General features: G+C 36.8%; 1 protein-coding gene across 8 annotated transcripts in view; it reads right to left on the bottom strand.

Annotated features, from left to right (window-relative positions):
- CEP126 (centrosomal protein 126) overlaps window positions 1-22,901 on the bottom strand; it is a 140,386-nt gene that overhangs the window by 80,542 nt on the left and 36,943 nt on the right. For 5 of the 8 annotated variants that reach the window (XM_027563919.1, XM_027563918.1, XM_027563920.1 and 2 more), the window contains exons 3-4: window positions 13,040-13,185; window positions 1,950-2,061 (exon numbers count right to left, since the gene is read on the bottom strand). In XM_027563919.1, coding sequence (XP_027419720.1) covers window positions 1,950-2,061; window positions 13,040-13,185 — 258 coding nt within the window. Of the gene's footprint in view, window positions 1-1,949; window positions 2,062-13,039; window positions 13,186-22,901 lie in introns of those variants that run through there. The other 3 variants (XM_027563923.1, XM_027563925.1, XM_027563926.1) reach the window with 1 other exon arrangement.

The raw sequence follows: 22,901 nt of genomic DNA, 5'->3' as shown, positions 1-22,901 counted from the left end.
TACAGCTACAGCTCTTTTCAGTTTAAAGTTTGTTATGATAATACTGAGTTTGCTGTCAGTTTTGGGGTTGCTTCATCATCCTTTGTTGGCATCCCAGTCTCTTTACTAACCTCTTTTCAGTTACCCCTTTTAAATGCTACATGTTTTCTGCCAGTATCCCAACTGGTAAAACTTTTTATATTAATGATTACCTAGAAGCCATTTGATTTCCATAAGCTTTTATTCCCCGTGAAAGTCTATACTTGCTTAGTTCCATCTTCTCCCTATATACAGTCTCTACCAACTATTCTGTTCCTATCTGCAGGCTTCTCTTTTTTCACTTCCTTATATATTGCTCTTCTATAGTGCTCTATCCTAGTTCTGCTGTCATAGTACATACTCTCCACTGCTGACTTCATCCATTGTTTTGGCTTCTAATATCTTAAGTCTAAATCTTTCTCTTGAGCTTCAGACCTATGTATTTTCAGTTACAGATACTGAAATAGTCTGTTTTGTCCTCTTTCAATCAGTTATCCACACTTGTTCACAATAGATTAGAATGATATGTCAAACAGGAAAGAAAAGGGAAAGGGAAGTCGCTCAGTCGTGTCCGACTCTTTGCGACTCCATGGACTGTAGCCTACCAGGCTCCTCCGTCCATGGGATTTTCCAGGCAAGAGTACTGGAGTGCATTGCCATTGCCTTCTCCAGTGGATCTTCCTGACCCAGGGATTGAACCTGGTCTCCTGTATTGTAGGCAGACGCTTTACCGTCTGAGCCACCAGGGAAGTCTAAACAGGAAAAGCTGATCTTATTACCCATCCTTAACTGACTCCTCTGAAAACTCTCAGGATAAAGCTTCTATTCCTTAGCATACAGGTGTATTTACTTTTCTAATCTCATATCTAGTGAAGCTATTGCTACTTTGCATTCTGTTATTCAGCCATACTCTTATTCCGGGAACATATCATTCCTTCTACTACTCTTGGCCTTTCCACAGTCTCATCCCTCTGTCTGGAATACCATCTACCCACTTGTTTCACGATTAACTCCTATTTTCTTCAAAGCTTTGCTGAAGATTCTTCTATTCCATGAGGTCTTTCTTGAACTATAATAAAGACTTGAGAGAATGAATTTAATTGTTCTTATATCTGATTAAGGGAAGAGTTTGCCACAGGTATTCTAAAAATGGAAATACTTTAGTACATACATTATAAACAGTTAAAATATTAACACACTTTACATATGAATTATGTATATATATCTTTATATATGTAAACATTAAATAGCATTATTATTACCCATTTGGTACTGTTCTATAATTTTTAAAGCATTATTTCACTTTCTCCTAGATTATATTCTTGGGATTATATTTTTGAATATCATATTTCTCCATATCCCCTTCACAATGGCTGATCTACTGCTGTGTACATAGTAGGTTCAAGAAACATTTATAGTAAATAAATGGAAAATACAGGATGTCAGAGGGTACTCTCTAGTTGGTTGGTCCATTCTACTGAATCAAGATGATTCATTTACACTAACCTAGAGAGGAACCAGGGGGCACTGTAGTAGCTTTTTAAAATATATGCATCCAGGAAAGATTTTCAGTGAGGAAAACCCTATTTCTATCATAAAGTTACTCTTTTTATCTAAATTTATATCACTGTTATTCAACTTTTTTTCCTCTCAGTAAAACCAGTTTCACTATTTTTAAATGGTTTTTATTATAGCTCCCATAGAAAATTACTCAACGTAGGCAACACTAAAACTAAAGACAAGAAACTAAAATTTCTACTTACTCTTGAAGAAATTAATATTACACTCCAATTCAATGTGTGAAAATAAAACAGTATACTATAAAATAGAGGTGAGGAGTAACTGATGAAAAGGCCTGTAAACTCAGCAACTAGAGAGCTATTTAATTATTGTATATTAGTAACTATACATGATAATCATAAGTTACTTACCTCCAGTTTATTATTGGTCTGTGGGAAGAGGGAAGGTTTACTTCTGATTTTAAGTTGGATTCCTGAATTTGTTTGAGGGCATCTTCTAATGGAAGAACTGGTCTTTGAAGAACTAAGGAAATAATAAAGATCAAATAGTACAGAATCACTTCAACAATCTCTTTATACATAATTTAATTGGCCAATGATAAAATACTTTCTTAAAACTCTTGTGACAAATTTATTTTGAACAGTATATTTTAAATTTAAACATACACTTCCCAATAAGAAATAGTTATCTCAAAATTCTCATCACCAATTTTAAGAATACTTATTTGGGAAAATGAAATCTGAGAAATGTCCAGGCTCTTTGATCTGGCATGCAAACCCCATTATATCTAGCCTCATAATTCCATAAATTTCTGACAAATTTTACAAATATCCTTATTAAGAAAAGGGGAAGATATAAAAATAGCAGTTAACATTTATTGAGCATTTACTGTTAAAGACATTATTTCTGAGCACTGTATAAGTATTAACTACTTTATTCTCACTAAGGCCTTTGAAAGAAAAAAAGCGTTAATCACTAAGTTGTGTTCAGCTCTTTGGAACGCCATGGACTGAAGCATGCCACGCTCCTCTGTCCATGGGATTCTCCAGGCAAGAATACTGGAGTGGGTTGACATACTCTTCTCTAACAGATCTGCCCAACTCAGAGATCGAACCTGGGTCTCCTGTACTTCAGGCAGATTCTTTATAGTTTGAGCCACCAGAGAAGCCCCAGTCTCCATTTGCAACTGAGGAAACTGAAACATAGCTAAGTAACTTGTTCAGGGTCACACATTATATGGGCACTCATCCATATATCATTCCGCACAACCTCTAATCCATCCCTAGCTCCCGTAAGTATCCACTTTCCCAAAAATTCCCACTGTGCCCTTTGGTACACACCTTCTTGTTCAAGTTGAAACGTACCTTCTATTTAAAGGATATTGCTTTCCTGCAGCCCTCTTAGGTGGAGATACGAGTAACTACAAATAACTGAAGGCCTGGAGATAGGATAGCTGACTTTCTAGCTCTTCAATGATGCTACCAAATTATTTTTTTCTCCTTTCTCCTTAAAAAAACCCATATCATCATGATTCTGATGTTTGTTATTCACCTTAAAATTTTTAAGCAAAATCAGTATATTATTACGAATGGGTTAGTTTGAACTTGAACTCTAGAGTCAAGTGATTGCATAAAATACTAGTGAAAATTGCCAGTTATGATATGGTTTGCTGGATATTCTAACCATTAAGGACCAATCCTCTTGAGGCAGAAACTATCAAGCTTTAGATTTTGATTGTTTTTCTAATGAGCATAAGCAATGTCCCAAATGATTGTTTATTGGTAAAATTAATGGCTAGGTGCATAGCCTGATGAATATTAAAAATGAACTTTCTTTGTTGAAATTAAAGATGTTCAAGACAGATGGACTTCCCTAAAGTATTTTAATCACTCCCTACCCTTGCATGAACAGAGAATAAGAATCTAGGGAGTCTATACCCTTTACCTTTACAGATGGCATTGAGGTTTGACCTCTAATTAGTCTTGGCTCCAGCTGATAAATAGGAACATTCTTGATTGTACAGTGCCAGAAGGCACATAATTTTATCTCTAGAATGTGACTGTGTAAGTCTAAATGGATCTTTCACATAAAGTGTAGTCAGAGCACCTAAGATAACATAGAGATGGGACTTTATTGAACTTAGTGAACAATTACACTGATTGTTTTGTGTGTGATTTGTTAAAAAAAAAAATGTTTAGTTGAGCTAGATTATAGTTTGGGATTTGCTTTAATTAACACTCACCACTTACTATCAAAGAGAATTTAAAAACTACTTTTAAAACTAACTTGGGTCATTTACAAACACTCACTGCTATTTATTGTTGCTATTATCTAATGATCTCCTAGTCAGTACCTCCTACTCACTGAGGAATATTCAAGTCTACATTTTTTGAATATTTATTGTGTATTAGGGCTTTATTTGGAGAAGGAAATGGCAACCCACTCCAGTATACTTGCCTGGAGAATCCCAGGGACAGAGGAGCCTAGTGGGCTGCTGTCTATGGGGTCGCACAGAGTCAGACATGACTGAAGCAACTTACCAGGGCTTTATTATTCCATTTAAACTACTAGGCTCCTCTTTCTAGTTCTTTTGCCCTGATAGTTTAACTCCAACAATTCTCTGAATCCGACAATTTTCTGACCTCATTAAAACCCCCAATCCATCCCTTTTTCATAGCAAGGGGAAGCATTAGCTATCATGCATTTTGGGTGAACCTTTGGTGTAACTCTAATATTTGAGAATAAACTAAATGAATAGACAATTAAGTAAACAGTTGTTTATCACAGCTTTGTTGTTCTTCATTCATGACTGTAAACTTTCTTAAAATTTTAATTTAATATTTTGTACAGGTAACATATTTAGAAACTAAAAAATATAATACAAATTTGGAAGTTTTGCTCTAACTGGTATTTGTGTATTCTTTCACTGTTTATGCAGATATAAACATACATAAATATATATTTTATTTTTAAAAGTTGAAGTATAGTTAATTTATAATACTATCTTAGTTTCAGGTATGCAATCAGATATTTTATATTTTTATAGATTATATTTAAAGTTGTTAAAAATAATGGTTATGTTTCTCTGTGAGGTATAAGATATCCCTGTTGCTTAACTATTTTATTCATATTAATAGTAGCTTGTGTCTTTTAACCCATATCCCTATTTGTCCCTCCTTTTTCACTCTCTCCACTGGTAATCACTAGTTCTCTATATCTCTAAGTTTTTTTTTTTTTACTTTTATTTATTTATTTGGGCTGCTGCTGGGTCTTCGTTGCTTTTGCAGGCTTTCTCTAGTGGTGGTGAGCGGAAGCTACTCTTGGCTGCAGTGTGCAGGCTTACGGCAGTGGCTTCTCCTGTTGCAGAGCACAGGCTCCAGAGGGCGGCCTCAGTAGTTGTGGCATGTGGGCCTAGTTGCTATGCGGCATGTGGAATTTTCCCGGACTAGAGACTGAACCCATGTCCCCTGCACTGACAGGCAGATTGCTAAATGCTGCACCACCAGGGAAGTCTTGTTTGCTTTTTTAAACATAGATTCATTTATTTTTTAAAGATTTTCATATAAGTGATAACATATTTATTTTTAAATGTAAGTTTGTCTATGACATTTTAATAGGCATAACACTAAGTCCATCCACATTGTTGTAAACAGTGGAATTCCATTCTTTTTATGGCCAAGTAATACTCCATTACTGTTCAATATCCCATGAACGGTATGAAAAGGCAAAAAGATAGGACACTGAAAGATGAACTTCCCAGGTTGGAGGGTGCCGAACATGCTACTGGAGATCAGTGGAGAAATAATTACAGAAAGAATGAAGAGATGGAGCCAAAGCAAAAACAACACCCAGTTGTGGATGTGACTGGTGATGGAAGTAAAAGTCTGATGCTGTAAAGAGCAATATTGCATAGGAATCTGGAATGTTAGGTCCATGAATCAAGGCAAATTGGAACAGTGAACACTGACATTTTAGGAATCAGCAAACTAAAATGGACTGGAATGGGTGAATTTAACTCAGATGACCATTATATCTACTACTGTGGGCAAGAATTCCTTAGAAGAAACAGAGTAGCCATCATAGGCAACAAAAGAGTCCGAAATGCAGTACTTGAATGCAATCTCAAAAATGACAGAATGATCTCTGTTCGTTTCCAAGGCAAGCCTTTCAATATTACAGTAATCCAAGTCTATGCCCCAAACAGTAATGGTGAAGAAGCTGAAGTTGAATGGGTCTATGAAGACCTACCAGACCTTCTAGAACTAACACCCAAAAAAGATGCCCTTTTTATTATAGGGGACTGGAATGCAAAAGTAGGAAGTCAAGAAACACCTGGAGTAACAGGCAAATCTGGCCTTGGAGCACACAATGAAACAGGGCAAAGGCTAACACAGTTTTGCCAAGAGAACGCACTGGTCATAGCAAACACAATTATACAGTGGAAGTGACAAATAGATTCAAGAGATTAGGTCTGATAAACAGAGTTCCTGAAGAACTATGGACAGAGGTTCATGACATTGTAGAGGAGGCAGGGGATCAAGACCATCCCCAAGAAAAAGAAATGCAAAAAGGCAAAATGGTTGTCTGAGGAGGCCTTACAAATAGCTAAGAAAAGAAGAAATGTGAAAGGCAAAGGAGAAAAGGGAAGATATACCCATTTGAATACTGCATTTGAATGCAGAGTCCCAAAGAATAGCAAGGAGAGATAAGAAACCCTTCCTCAGTGATCACTGCAAAGAAATAGAAGAAAACAATAGAATGGGAAAGACTAGAGATCTCTTCAAGAAAATTAGAGATACCAAGGGAACATTTCATGCAAAGATGGGCTCAATAAAGGACAGAAATGGTATGGACCTTACAGAAGCAGAAGATACTAAGAAGAGGTGGCAAAAATACACAGAACTGTTCAAATAAGATCTTCGCGACCCAGATAATCACGGTGGTGTGATGACTCATCTAGAGCCAGATATCCTGGAATGTAAAGTCAAGTGGGCCTTAGGAAGCATCGCTATGAACAAAGCTAGTGGAGGTGATGGAATTCCAGTTGAGCTATTTCAAATCCTAAAAGATGACGCTGTGAAAGTGCTGCACTCAATATCCCAGCAAATTTGGAAAACTCAGCAGTGGCCACAGGACTGGAAAAGGTCAGTTTTTATTCCAATACCAAAGAAAGACAATGCCAAGGAATGTTCAAACTACTGCACAATTGCATTCATCTCACATGCTACTAAAGTAATGCTCAAAATTCTCCAAGCCAGGCTTTAACAGTATGTGAATCGTGAACTTCCAGATGCTCAAGTTGGATCTAGAAAAGGCAGAGGAACCAGAGATCAAATTGCCAACATCTGTTGGATCATGGAAAAAGCAAGAGAGTTCCAGAAAAATATCTACTTCTGATTTATTGACTATGGCAAAGCCTTTGACTGTATGGATCACAACAAACTGTGGAAAATTTTTCAAGAGATCAGAATACCGGACCACCTGATCTGCCTCTTGAGAAATCTGTATGCAGGTCAGGAAGCAACAGTTAGAACTGGACATGGAACAACAACTGGTTCCAAATAGGAAAAGGAGTATGTCAAGGCTGTATATTGTCACCCTGCTTATTTATTTTATATGCAGAGTACATCATGAGAAACACTGGGCTGAATGAAACACAAGCTGGAATCAAGATTGTTGGGAGAAATATCAATAACCTCAGATATGCAGATGACACCACCCTTATGGCAGAAAGCAAAGAACTAAAGAGCCTCTTGATGAGAGTCAAAGAGGAGAGTGAAAAAGTTGGCTTAAAACTCAACATTAAGGAAACTAAGATCATGGCATCTCATCCCATCACTTCATGGCAAATAGATGGGGAAACAATGGAAACAGTGAGAGACTTTATTTATTTTTGACTCCAAAATCACTGCAGATGGTGACTGCAGCTGTGAAATTAAAAGACGCTTGGTTCTTGGAAGAAAAGTTATGACCAACCTAGACAGCTTATTAAAAAGCAGAGACATTACTTTGCCAACAAAAGGTCCATCTAGTCAAACTATAGCTTTTCCAGTATTCAGGTATGGATGTGACAGTGGACCACAACGAAGGCTGAGCGCTGAAGAACTGATGCTTTTGAACTGTGGTGTTGGGGAAGACTCCTGAGAGTCCCTTTGACTGCAAGGAGATCCAACCAGTCCATCCTAAAGGAGATCCTGGGTGTTCTGGGAGTTCATTGGAAGGACTGATGTTGAAGCTGAAACTCCAATACTTTGGCTACCTGATGTGAAGAAATTACTAATTTGAAAAGACCCTGATCCTGGGAAAGACTGAAGGCGGGAGAAGGGGACGACAGAGGATGAGATGGTTGGATGGCATCACCGACCCAATGGACAGAGTTTGAGTAAGCTCTGGGATTTGGTGATGGACAGGGAGGCCTGGCATGCTGCAGTCCATGGGGTCACAAAGAATTCGGACAGGACTGAGTGACTGAACTGAACTGAATATTCCATTATATATATTTTCCTTAATTCAGTTAGTATTCTTATCACTATTGCTTTGAATCCTCTGGTAAACTTTGTTTCATTTTTTTTTTCTCTTGCTCTTTCCATTAAGATCAATTCCTCTGTTTTCTCAATTTGCTTAACAGTCTCCATCTCTATGAAATTAGGTGAAACAGTTACCAATTGCTCTCTTGAAGGGGTGTTCTTTTGTGGGAGCAACCCTATACCGCCTGTGTGTCCAATGGTTTTGGTGGGAGAGCTGGATTTGACATGAACACAGGTCACATCTTTTCTCACGCTGTGCTTCCATATTACACAGGGCATGCTTCCATATCACTTTGGAAGGATTGAGGCTGGGGAGGAGGGGCTAGGGCCAGAGCTAGGGCTTCCTCTGTTGTCAGGGACTATCACCACCCTATCAGGTCCAGGGTTGGGTCCCTAATTCCTGGAATAGAAGCCCCAAGGAGCAGGTCTGAGCTAGTCAGGTGTGAGCTTTTCTCTCTCCCAACATCAGCACTCTGGCCCCGGAGGTGAGCAGTGCTGGAGCAAGAGGGGCCAGTATGAGCTCCTAGTGTGTGACCAGGTGCAGGTGGCAACAGTTTGGCCACATAGAGTTTAGGCTGCTTCTGATGTGCTGCCTGTGCAAGTGCCCATAATGGCTGTCCTTGCCCAAAAGATGCCACTTTGGTTCTGAGCTACCTCTGTGTCTCCTGGCTGAGTTCTTCCTTGGCTAGGGCAACCCTCACTCCAGTATGGAGCTCTGCATACTCCAGAGCAGTTTCAGGAGACCAGCCAGTCAACTGCGCAGTTTCAATCTGTCTTCTCTGCCCTCTTTTGGGAATAAGTGCACTCCTTGTGCACTCCTCCCAAGTGGAGTCCAGGCTTCCTGCAGTCCTCCTGTTAGTCCCCCAGCCCTCCAATCAGCCTAGGGGCTCATCTCCCTTGTGCTGGATACCAGGATGGGGGGGTCTAATATGTGGCTTGAACTGTTCACTCCCCCAAGAGGATTTCTGCCTGTGTAATCTCCCTTTTCCTTTGGGTATGCCTCCGGACACAGGTCCCCAACTGACTGCTTCTCTTTCCTTCCTATCTTATTCTATGAGGATCTTTTTTTTCAGCCTTAGTTGTATAGGAGTCTTTCTGTCAGTTTCCAGTTAGTTTTCAGCAAGAATTTTTCCATATGTAGATATATTTTTGATGTGTTTGTTGGGGGAGGTGAGTTCCATATCCTCCTATGCCACCATCTTGATCTCCTCTCTTAACATACATTCTAATTTCTTCCTTTTCTTACAAAGAAGTCAGAATACTAAGTATACTCATCTGAACCTTATTTTTATACTTAATAAAAAATATATCCTGGAAATTGTATTAAAAAGCAGAGACATATTTTGCCAACAAAGGTCCATCTAGTCAAAGCCATGGTTTTTCAATGGTCACGTATAGATGTGAGAGCTGGACCATAAAGAAGGCTGGGTGTAAGAACTGATGCTTTTGAACTGCGGTGTTGGAGAAGATTCTTGAGAGTCCCTTGGACTGCAAGGAGATCAAACCAGTCAATCCTAAAGGAAATCAACCCTGAATATTCATTGGAAGGACTGATGCTGAATCCCCAATAGTGTGGCCACCTGATGTGAAGAGCCGACTCACTGGAAAAGACCCTGATGCTGGGAAAGATTGAGGGCAAGAGAAGAAGGGGGAAACAGAGGATGAGATGGTTGGATGGCATCACTGACTCAACGGACCTGAGTTTGAGCAAACTCAGGGAGATAGTGGAGGACAGGGAAGCATGGCATGCTCAGTCCATGGGGTTGCAAAGAGTTGGACACAATGACGGAACAACAACAAATCCTGGAAATCAGGGGTAGATCCGGGTTTTATGAAAGTATAAGGCTTACACAATTTGAGGGCCCAATTAAGAAAAAAATAATACAAAATTACTAATACAAAATTAGATGTAGGGACCATGACAGAGAGAGTTCCTGAAACTTGAACCTTATTGACTTCACGGTAAATCTATGTCTGTTGGACATCATTCCATATCAGTCTGCAAACTGTTTCCTCTTCTTTCAATAGCTGCATAATATTCCACTGAGTGAATGTACATGCCATTTGTTTTAACTAACACTTCTGACTCTCTGTACCTATGCCCTTGGGTAGTCAGCACTCTTTCTGGGTGAAGGATACCCAGGAGGGGTGAGTATTCTGAGGCATTTATCACAACTAAGTACATCCTCTTTCTTAAGAAAAACTACCTTTTCTTTTGCCTCTTATACAATTTTCTTTATTTCCTTTTATTTCCCATCCTGTTTTCCTGATAACTACTTCTCAAAATCCATTTTCAGTTTTTTTCTACCTATAATAAATGCTAGTGTGCATTTAGGTCTTATTTTTAGGCTCTATCTTCAATCTGTACTCTATATCTAATATTCACCTTATCTTTGCACATAGCTTCCTTTACCAACTATGTATCTTTTCATCGGTGACTCAAATACAATTTCTGTTCTATATCTTTTTCTTAATTTTCAGTTAGACTTTTCTAGTTGTTGACTTGATTTCCTCATTTGCATGAATCAAGGAAGACTCAAAGTCAATGCATTTAAAACTTAATGATCTTTCATACCTCTAACCTAATTCTTTTCCTTTATTTGTAGTCTTGATTAATATCATCATCCAGGAAAATAATTAATTCATTAACAAAGTAGTTATCGAGTGCTAAATATTTGTGAGGTTTTCTGCTAAGTCCTAGGGGCACTGTTCTCCTAGTCTTTGTTCCAGCACCCTTGATAAATCAGTAACTCAATCTATTGATTATATATCCTGAATATATTACCTCCTATCTCTATATAAAGAGCAGTGCTTTAATTTAGCAACTTAACACTTCTTGCCACAAATACTGAAATAGTCTACTATTAGTCTACTTTAATATATCTCTACTTCAATTCAGCTTCCATGTTGTACTGAGAATTATCTTTCTAACAAACAAATCTAATTTTTAGTAAAGACCCCTCGTTTCCTACCTAATATCCATTTTTCCCTTTGTTCTTTGGTACGTAATGATGATGTGCGTGCAAGCTCAGTTGTGTCTGACTCTTGTGACCCCACAGACTATAGCCTGCTAGGCTCCTCTGTCCATGGAATTTTCTAGGCAAGAATACCTGAATGGGTTGCCATTTCCTACTCAAGGGGATCTTCCTGACCCAGGGATTGAACTCAGGTCTCCTGTATCTTCTGCATTTGCAGACAGATTCTTTACCACTGTGCTACCTAGGAAGCCCTTATTCCTGGGTAGCACACTCTATATTGTTAGGGGTGGCAATATAGCCACAATAAAGACACTAAAATGGTAAACAAGGATTTTGCTACTCTGAACGTTAAGTTTAATTTTCATATTCTGTGTATGTTATGTATGTGTTTAAAGAAATTATTTACTGTTGAAAATAAAGTTCTAGAATATTGTAAAAAAGTAAATCAATACTTCAATTAAGTACCCCTATATTTTCCAGTCTCCCTTGCAGATGGAGTTGCCAATTACATATTAATATAAGCAGATAGATGGGGGCTTTTAGGAAAACAATTTAACAGGAGTTCAGAGGTACACCCTTCTCTCCTTTATATATTTCTTCCTTCCTGTCTACAATGCTGACAACAGTGACATGATGCTGGAGCTCTAGCTGTTACCATGTGACCAATGAAGGTGAAGCTATAAATCATATATTAAGGGTAGCTGAACTGAGACAGGAGTCCGGGTTCCCTGTGGCATTGCATGATCTTCAGACCAGCTCCTGACTGCCTACCTGAGTGTTTCACATTATACAAGAGAAAAAGCAACCTCTATCACGTTTAAGCTATATTAATTTTAGCAGTGTTACCAGGTGCTCTTACGTTCAGTAAGCTCTCTTATTGACATAGTAAAGGCTTGCTTTCCAGTTAAAAAACTTTAAGTGGACTGCATATTGGATAGAGATGAAATTCCTAGCATGGCATCCAAATTTCTTAGAGAATTGTCCCAATTCATTTTTCTAGTCTTGTATCCATTTTTCTTTTCTTTTTTTTTTTCCCATCCTATGCTTTGGATACACTTTGGATTTGCAATTCATAATTTACTTGCAAAAGTTGTTCCTTATGTCTGGGATTTTAAAAATTGCCTCTTTGCTTGGCAAAATGCTTATTCTTTAAGATTCAAATTAAGTCATTTTTTCAGGGATGATAGCCTGCAAGTTCCTATATATGTCCAGTGTTCTTTGTGCTCCATAGTACTTTACACATTCTGCTACTACAGCAATTAGATTTATTGACATTACTTGTTTACATTACTCTCATCTCCAAAATAAACTGTGAGGTCTTTAACAGCAGAGTACAATTAGATTTTTCTGTATCTTGGCATCTTTGCTTACCCCAGACTGGTGTACAATATAGCAGCACAACATGTGTTTGCTAAATACTCAAAGGTTCTGCTTGTCCTTTTTCTTTCTGAAGCTTTGACATTTTGTTGCTAATTCTGTGTTACTATTTAAGGCATAAAAATGTAGATGTGATACTGAAGAATCAAACATAATCATTTTAAAATTTTTAATTGGCTCCAGTCTTAGATTGTTGGATTATGTACCCTCTTTATGGATCTCTTTATTTTGCTGGTCTCTCAAATGTGAATTTGAACAAAAATGTGGACAAAATGCCAAAATGAATCTGATATTAACTTATTAAATCTAAATGTTAAATTGTATTTTAATGTTAAGCTATTTACTAAATCAGTTTTAAAAAGACAACACATTGTAAGCCAGTATGAAGTATAATCAAACTTGTATGCTTTTCAAATTTACCAACAGATCCAACAAAATATTAATTCTTCAAATTAAACCTATATCAAATTGCAATTTTCCATATGGCAAAAGTCTTATTATTCAAAACATATAGGCTGAATTTCCACTTTGTTTCTTAGTTTATTTTACTGTCTACTCAAGTTGAATGTGATTACAACTTTCGTTTTTATTTTTATATTGCTCTAGAAATTAAGGCACCTGTTCTCCTCCGCTGTGAAAAAGGAATATGGGCACGCTGGAATTTTTCAGTAACTTCTTCAACCTTCTGTTTTCGTTGTTGAAGTATCTGTTCTCTGATTTGGTGTTCTCTTTCTTCTTGTTCTTTTCGTTTTTCTTCAAATGCTCTATATTTAAAACAATGCAGAGAACAGAATTAGGTAGTATATTAAAAAAAAATCTCAACACAGAAATAGTTCTAAAACAATGCATTTATTATATAATAGTGCTTTCATGTTTCAAACATTGAAAATAAAAAAAAGGTTTAATTACTTACAAAAAACAACTTTTAAGTAAAAAAAAAAGGCCATTTGTTAACAGTTTAAATAACTTTGCAAGTAGTAATTTCAGATTCTTACCTGGGTCTTTTGCAACTAAAAGAAGGCATGTAATGAACCGCTTTCTAACTTGGGACAGGCCTGCACACACTTCCCATTTTCATTTTCCAAACCCTGCTGTGGAAAAAATCTCTTCTAAAAAGCTACATTATTTTCTGTACTGTGAAGAAAATAACTGATTGGTAAAATAATAAGCCTTGCAAATTATGTAGTAGCCCAGAAGATAATATGTATTTCTCTTTTAGCCAAAAGTTTAAAATTGGCAGTCACGTTAAGTCTGAGTTGTGCTAAAAATTCAGACAATTTACATAAAAATAGTGATTCTCAACTTGTTTTGAAAACAAGAAAGACTTGACAACCCTGGACTCTTTATTCACTTATGGTTAGAAACATCTTCCCATAATTCTTACCATCCTCTATTTTTCTTTTTCTTAATAGTTTTTTAATTTTTTAAACAATGGAGGTATAACAGATTTACAGGAGAGTTAGGAAGTACAGAACAAGGTTACATATAATTCCTCTATATACCACAACTGTATTCTTAAGTAGATAAATTAAGATTTTTAGTTGGAGTTTCAATATCAAACTCTCAAAAATTACTAGAATGATTATACAGAGAGGTAGAAGGATACAGTAGATCTGCAAAGCACTATGAATCAATTCAGTATAATCAAGATTTATACAATTTTCATACAAATTCTATTCAAGTTCTCATAAACTATAAACTAGGAGACACTGGAACATATACAGAGACATAAAACAAGGTGCAAAAATTTCATGGTCTAAAGGTATTGAAATCGTACAGTTTGTTCCCTTATCATTGTAGAATTATATTAGAAATTGTATTTGAAAATAACCAACATATTTTTAAGTGCACTGTGACATTTACCAAGAGAGATCTTTGACTTAGCCACTGAAAACCTTAATAAAGTTAGAAGACTGAAAAAATACAGAGGGTGATTGCATAGAAGACATATTGAAATTAGAAAGTGAAAGTGAAGTCGCTCAGTCATGTCCGACTCTTTGCGACCCCATGGAATGTAGCCTACCAGGATCCTCAGTTCATGGGATTTTCCAGGCAAGAATACTGGGGTGGGTTGCCATTTCCTGTATCAAAATGAAAAATTAATATCAAACACATTTTTTAAAAATCCCATGGATTTGGAAATTAAATGTCCACTTTTAAATGATGGGTGTATCTAAGAAGCCATAACAAGGAACACTAGAAAATATTTGTAATATAATAAAAATGAAAAGAGAATTTACTAGAATTTGTTGCATGCAGCTGAAGCTGCTCAATGCAACTAAATACAATGTGGAGTCTTGAATAAGTAATGAAAACAAACAATGGACACTTCCATAAAATTTTGTGAAATCTGAACAAAATCTGTACTTTAGTTAATAATACTGTATCACATGTTAATTTCTTGTTTTTTTTCTTTTGTTGTTGTTGAACTAACAACAACATAGTAACTTTGTAAGTAGTAAGAATACTAACAACATAGTATTCTTTATATCCTCAGAACTGAATTAGAAGTTTCAAGCCTCATTCAATTTTTTTTTAAATTACTAAGATAATAAATTTTCTAGACTATTAGCAGTAATACTAAATGCCAAAATACATGGAACTATATTCAAAGTTTTGAGGGAATATAAATTAGAAATCTAGTATTCTATTCATACTAAGTCAAACAAGTGGAATCAAAATATCATAAATCTTTTAGCTCAGCAAAAATTCATAAATTTTCTAAAAACATATATATCATACACTATATATATGTATACAAAAGCTTTTCTACTACCTTTGATAAAGGTTTGAGAAAGAACAATAACAACAACAAAAAAAGAGACGGAGAAATTGGAAAACATAAACTAAATGAAATGGGAGCACTAAATATGAAACAGAAAAAGTAAAACAAACTAGATAAAAGTAAAAGGTCATCATATAGTCCAGTTGTTTTTAAACATGCCTTCTCATTAGAAGCACAATTGGAGCTTTGGAGAAAAAAGCAATACCTGGACATTTTTATTTTTCAAAATTTCCAAGAGAATTCTGATATGCATCTGGATTTTAAAAAGTAATTCCAAGTTTTTGTATTAAATGGTAGTTTTAGTGATATAGAATTCTATTACTTTCTACTGACCAATGGTACTGACCATGATCCAATGGTATTAGGCGAATAACAGTTACATAATCACAATAGTAAAAGATGTTTATCAGTTTTCACAATCAATAGCCAGACAAAAAATAAAAGATAACTACAATGGCAAGTCATAATGGAAACATGATTAACCTAACAATATAAATAGTTACATATAAGTTGGTGGGTTAAGTAGACTGATGTGGTAAGTGAAAGTTCATACATGCACATGTTTTCATTTGCCCATCCAGTTTATGTCTTTTGGTTGGTGGATTTAATCCAATTACATTTAAGGTAATTATCGATATGTATGATCAATCTTATTACTATTTTCTTAATTGCTTTGGGTTTATTTCTTATAGGTCTTTTCCTACTTTTTTGTTTCCTGCCTCGAGAAGTTCCTTTAGCATTTGTTGTAAAACTTGTTTGGTGGTGCTGAATTCTATTAATTTTTGCTTTTGATTTCTGGAAAGTTTTTGATTTCTCTGTCAAATCTAAATGAAAGTCTTTGCTGGGTAGAGTATTCTTGGTTGTAGGTTCTTCCCTTTCATCGGTTTAAATACATCATGCCATTCCCTTCTGGCTTGTAGATTTTCCATTGAGCAACCAGCTGATAACCTTTATCATCTTTCCTTTGTTTCTTTTAATGTTTTATCTTTGTCTTTGATTTTCATCATTTTGATTACTATATGTCTTCCTGTGTTCCTCCTTGGGTTTATCCTACCTGGGACTCCGTACTTCCTGGACCTGACTGACTCTTTCCATGTCAGGTAAGCTTTAAGTTATTATCTCTTCAAATATTTTCTCAGGTCTTTTCTCTCTCTCTTCTCCTTCTAGGACCCCCTATAATGTGAATGCTGTTTAAATAGGACCCCCTATTCATGTTGTGTTTCATGTTGTCCCAGATGTCTCTTGGGCTATCTTCACTTTTCTTCATTCTTTTTTCTATATTCAGTTGTGCTGTAGTGATTTCCACCATTCTGTCCTCCAGGTCACTTATCCGTTTTTCTGCTATTGATTTCTTCTAGTGTATCTATTTGTTCTTTAGTTTTTCTAGGTCTTTGGTAAACATTTCTTGCATCTTCTCCATTGTTTTCCCAAGATCCTAGATCATCTTTACTATTCATTATTCTGAAGTCTTTTTCTGGAAGGTTGCCTGTATCTACTTTATTTGATTGTTTTTCTGGGATTTTATCTTGTCTCTTCATCTGGGACATAAACCTCTACTTTTTCATTCTGATTAACTTTCTGTAATGTGGCTTTTGTTCTAGCTGCTGTGGGATTGTGGTTCTTCTTGCTTCTTCTGTCTGCCCCCTGGTGGATGAGACTAAGAAGCTTGTGTAAGCATCTGATGGGAGAGACTTGGGGTGCATGAAAACTGGGTCTTGCTCTAGTGGACAGGCCCATGTTCAGTAAAACTTTAATCCAATTATTTGCTGATGGGTGGGGTTATGCTCCCTCACTATTAGTTGTTTGGCCTGAGGTGATCCAGTCCTGGGGTCTATCGGCTCTACTGGCAACCTCCAAGAGGACTTACACCGAGAAGCATCTTCCAGGACTGCTACTGCTGCTACCACTGCTCCTGTCCCCGTGGTGAGCCACTGCAGACCCATGCCTCCACAGAAGACTCTCTAGCACTAGCGGGTAGGACTGGTCAGTCTCCTTTGGGATCACTTCTTATTTCCCCACAGAGCGGGGAAGCAGTCTTGGTGGGTCTTGATGCATGCAAGATTTTGTTTTGCCCTCCAAGAGTGGAGTCTCTGTTTTCCCCAATTGTGTGGAAGTTCTATAATCAAATCCCACTGGTCTTTAGATTCCTTGTGGATTCCCAGTCCCTTTGCTGAATCCCCAGGCTGGGAAGCCTGACATGAGGCTCCAAACCTTCACAGTAGTGAGAGAATTTCTTTGGTATTATTCTCCAGATTGTGGGTCACCCACACAACAGACATGGAATTTGATTTTATCATGTTTGTGCCCCTTCTACCATCTTGCTGGCGCTTCTTCTTTGTCTCTGGATATGGGACATCTCTTTTTTTTTTTTTGGTTGGTTCCAGTGTCCTCCTGTCAAAGGTTGTTCAAGAGCTAGTTGTGAGTTTGGTGCTCTTGAAGGAGGAAATGAATGAATGTCCTTCTATTCTACCATCTTGAACTGGAAGCCTCCCATTCTCTATTTTTATCTTTCCTATTTCATTTATTTCTGACTGTCCCTAGGCACTTGATTTTATATTCAAAGAACTAATATAAAAAATTAATTTTGTTCATAAAAATGTGTGTGTTTGAGTGTGTCAATAATATCTCATAGATAATGAAAAAAGTGAAGGCACACTGGTATGTCTCACTGGTAGAGAAACTGTCAAGTATCTCTTGGGAGTACATGGGGTTGGGAGGTGGTTGGCAAGAACTCTTTAAATTTTTTAATGCCATAGGTCACTATTAACCAACCTTCCAAAGATCTCCACTGGCTGGAACTATCTGAATGACTATTATATTTATAAAAAGACCCAGAAAATTACAACTGTTACCAAGGATATGGAGAAATTGAAACCTTTATGCATTGCTGGTGGGACTGTAAAACAAGCAGCTGCCGTAGAAAACGGTATAGTGAGCCCTCGGAAAATTACTTTTAATTACCATATGATTACACTTCTGGGAATATACCCTAAAGAAGTGAAATCAGGGACTCAAATATATGTTTATATACTTATGTTAATAGTTGCATTATTCACAATAGCCAAAAGGTGGAAGTAACTCAAGCATCCACTGACAGATGAAGGGATAATCAAAATGTAACATTCATATATGATGGAATATTATGCAGTATTAAAAATAAGGAATTCTGACACATACTATAACATGGATGAACCTTGAAGATATTCTGCTAAGTTAAATAAGTCAATCACAAAAGGAAAAATCTTATATAATTTCGCTTATATGAAGTACCTGGGCTTCCCAGGTGGTGCTAGTGCTAAAGAACCTGCCTGCCTAATGCAGGCAGATATAAGAGATGTGGGTTTGATTCCTGGGTTAGGAAGATCCCCTGCAGGAGGGCATGGTAACCCACTTGAGTATTCTTGCCTGGAGAATCTCATGGACAGAGGAGCCTAGTGGGCTACAGTCCATGGGGTTGCAGAGTCGGACACAACTGAAGCAACAGCATGCATGCACACATATGAGGTACCTAGAGTAGTCAAATTCATAGAGACAGAAAGTGCAATACTGGTGGCCAGGGGCTGGAGGGAGTGAGGGTATGAGAAGTTAGTAATTAATAGGCACAGAGTTTCAGTTGAGAAGGTGAAAAAGGTCTGGAGATGGATGATGGTGGTGGTTACACAACACTGTGAATGTACCTAATGTCACAACTATGCACTTAAAGGGCTTCCCTTGTGGCTCAGCTGGTAAAGAACCACCTTCAATGCAGGAGACCTGGGTTGGGAAGATCCCCTGGAGAAGGGAAAGGCTACCCACTACAGGAGTCTGGCCTGGAGAATTCCATGGACTGTATAGTCCATGGGGTTGCAAAGAGTCAGACATGACTGAGCGACTTTCACTTTCACTATACACTTAAAAATGGTGAAACTGGTAAATTCTATGTTATACATATTTTATCACAATAAAAAATAAGAATCCCCTCAGGTATTTGCTATGAAGGATGTTTTCTCAACCTTATGTAATGTACAAAGCAAGTGTAGCTATAAGGTCCTTTGTGCAACTGTGCAATCAGATGAACACTTAAGCGTCTCCATACTGAGATATAATTTATCAGCACTGTCGATTAGAAATAAAATGTAAGCTGTATATATAATTTTACATTTTCTAGTAGTCACATTGGAAACCAGGAGAATTTCAGTATTTATTTAACTCAGTATGTCTCAAATATTTTCATTTCAACACATGCATCAATGTAAAAATTATTGAAATATTTTATATCCTTTTTTGTACTAAGTGTTGCTTTATATTTAAATTTGGACTAGTTACATCTTAAGTGCTCAATGGACATATCAGACTAGCAGCTATTTTAATAAACTTTTCTGGTAGGCGGTTTGGTTTTCTGAAGAAGGAAGAGCTTTCACAGCAGACAAAGACTTAATAATAAGGAAGCTAGGTTAGAAATTAAGAAGGCCTATAAAAGGATTAATACAACTTCTTAAATAATTTTCTTTTAATTCATAGGAAAACACATAGCTGTCATTTAATTTTATAAAAATTTTGTTTTAAAACAGAGTTTCCTTTAATTATTCTAATACAGTGGTTCTCAACCCTGGGATATTTCCCCTTCCCTGGGTGCTTACAAATTTGTGAAGGAGTTTTGATTGTCACAAAAATTAGGGTGGGCGAATGCACTATCTGTCCTTTTTAATCTGGTCATTGTGAAGCTTACTCTAGACAAAACTATATATCTGAGAGGTGGCTTGAGAAATCCACGGCTGTCCAGATGCTTAAGGGAATTTGTCAAATAAAAATTTTTTTTTCTGTAATTCAAATGTGTAAAGTGGTTCATTAATAGCTTATATTTGAGTCATCAGATAAGACACTAAACATTTACTTGGCATAGCAGACACAAAAATAGGGAAACAAGTTATTTGCTGTTTAGAATCTTAAAACAGGAAAAATGAATTATACTTTACTGTTTACTGTTTACACTTTACTGTTACTGAAAAGATAGAAGATTCTGAAAAGATTCTAGTAAGCAAGAAATAATAATTGCAAATTTGTTATATATTATTTCATGGCAAATAAATGGGGAAACAATGGAAACAGTGACAGACTTTATTTTCTTGGGCTTCAAAATCACTGCAGATGGTGACTGCAGCCATGAAATTAAGACACTTGCTCCTTGGAAGAAAAGCTATGACCAACCTAGATAGCACACTAAAAAGCAGAGACATTACTTTACTAAAAAAGGTCTGCCTAGTCAAAGCTATGATTTTTCTAGTAGTCAAGTACGGATGTGAGAGTTGGACCATAAAGAAAGCTGAGCGCTGAAGAATTGATGCTTATGAACTTTGGTGTTGGAGAAGACTCTTGAGAGGCCCTTGGACTGCAGGAAGATCAAACCTGTCCTTCCGAAAGGAAATCAGTCCTGAATATTCCTTGGAAGGACTGATGCTGAAGCTGAAACTCCAATACTCTGGCCACCTGATGGGAAGAACTGACTCATTAGAAAAGACCCTGATGCTGGGGAAGATTGAAGGCAGGAGGAGAAAAGGATGACAGAGGATAAGACGATTGGATGGCATCACCAACTTGATGGACATGAGTTTGAGCAAGCTCTGGGAGTTGGTGATGAACAGGGAAGCCTGGTGTGCGGCAGTCCATGGGGGTCACAAAGAGTCAGACATGACTGAGCGACTGAACTGAACTGATCCATTATTACTCTTGTAAGAGAGTGAAAATATAATTGATGTTTACATTGGCTTTATATTAGCAGATTGTTATTGTTTAGTCACTAAGTTATGTCTGACTCCCACCCAGGCTCCTCTGTCCATGGGATTTCCAAAGCAAGAATACCGGACTGGGTTGCCATTTCCTTTTCTGAGGATATTCCTGACCCAGGGATTGAACCTATGTCTCCTGCATTGGCAAGAGGGTTCTTTACTACTGAGTCACCAAGGAAGGCCTTGTATTAGGAGATACAGATTAGCAAATGTATGAGAACTTTTTATAGCTTGAATACTTAAAGGGAAATAAAAACATACTGAGGAGAGAAATGAAAGTTATTTTAAAAAAGAAATAAGTGGAAATTTGGGGGCTGAAAAAGTACAATATCTGAAAGAAAAATTTCCACTAGTAGGCTTAGTAGCAGATTACTGATAGCACAAGAGTCAGTAAACTTGAGGACTAATTAGAAATCATTTAGTCTGAACAACAGCACAGATGAGAGGGCAAAAGAATGAGCAACAACTTTAGTTACCTGTGGGTCACCAAATGATAAGTGGTCATTATTATGTGTCTGTAGTACAATATATGTATAATAGGAGTCCCAGAAATAGAAGGGAAAGAGAATAAGGCAGAAAATGTCTGAAGAACTATGGCCTGAAATTTTCCAAATTTGGTGAAGAACATTAAATTACAGATAAGAGCAGCTCAGTGAACTCCTATAAAGATAAATACCAAACCACAGACCTAGGTAATTTAAGTCAAACTAATGAAAACCAAACATAAAATATTAAAAGTAGTTACAGAAAAAAAGGTATACTACATATACAGGAATAAAACAGGAATGACAGCTAACGTTTCATGAGAATGACAGCTAACTTCTCTATGAGGAACATGGAGGTCAGAAGACAAGAGAGTGGCCTTTTTATAGTGCTAAAGAAAATAGCTGTTAACTCAGAACTGTGGATTCAGTGCAACTGTCTTTTAAAACCGAAAGTAAAATAAAGTTATCTTCAGATAAACAAAAGCTGAGAGTATTGCCAGATGTCCTGTACTACAAGAAATGCCAAAGGAAGTTCTTCAGGCTAAAGGGAAATTACACCAGATGGAAACATGGATCTACACAAAGGAATGAAGAACACTGAAAACAATAAATATGCAGGTAAATGGAAAAGGGTATATTAATTCTCTCTTCCTCAACTGTTAAAAAGACAACTGGAGGTTTAATACAAAAAATACAATATTGTATTGTGGGTTTATAACATTATAGGTATAAAAGAAATGACAAAACAGCACAAAGGATGCCAGGGAGGTGGGTAAACATAAGTAAAATGTTGAAATGATCTAATATTAACTATAGGAACCACTGAAAAAAGGAGAACTTAAAAAAAAAACTTTTTGTTTTTACTAAGTCAAAGGAAGACAGGAAGGAGGAACACACAAACAATAGAAAAAATAAAGAATTAATAGAAAACAAAGTTAAATTATAGACCTACATCAAACCATTTCAATAATTATTAAATGTAAATGAACTAAACACTCCATTTAAAAAGCAGAGTCTTGGTTTTGGGAGATAATTCTCTATGAATATTTCATTTTTCTACACAGTTCAGGTCCTCTTTGAAGGCATTTACAGCCTAGTTAAAAATGTTTGTATAAGGAGACATTCCAGGTTAGTAAAACTTAGAAAGGTCTTTCTTCCTGGAGACAATCTGGGGTAGTAAAGATAGAGATCTCTACTTGTTTACATTCCAGAGTAAAGATAAGATGTCTCTCTCTCTCTGGAGGGGAGGATGGGCAGCAGCAATGTATAAGATTAGACTTGCCCAATTCTCTGCTTCCTACTCTGTAATGAACCCTACTGCATATATAACTGCTGTGGCCTTCACTGCATTGCCCTTTGGAGCCTGAAGTTTGGGAATTGACACAAGATATTCTTTGGCTATTGCTTTTCCTATGGAAAGTCTATCTTCGAATTAGGGGGGTTAT

The sequence above is a fragment of the Bos indicus x Bos taurus genome, chromosome 15 (genome assembly GCF_003369695.1).
Source record: "Bos indicus x Bos taurus breed Angus x Brahman F1 hybrid chromosome 15, Bos_hybrid_MaternalHap_v2.0, whole genome shotgun sequence".
Lineage (NCBI taxonomy): Eukaryota > Metazoa > Chordata > Mammalia > Artiodactyla > Bovidae > Bos > Bos indicus x Bos taurus.
The sequence above is the reverse complement of the archived record's forward strand: the minus strand, read 5'-3'. Positions and strand labels throughout refer to the sequence as shown.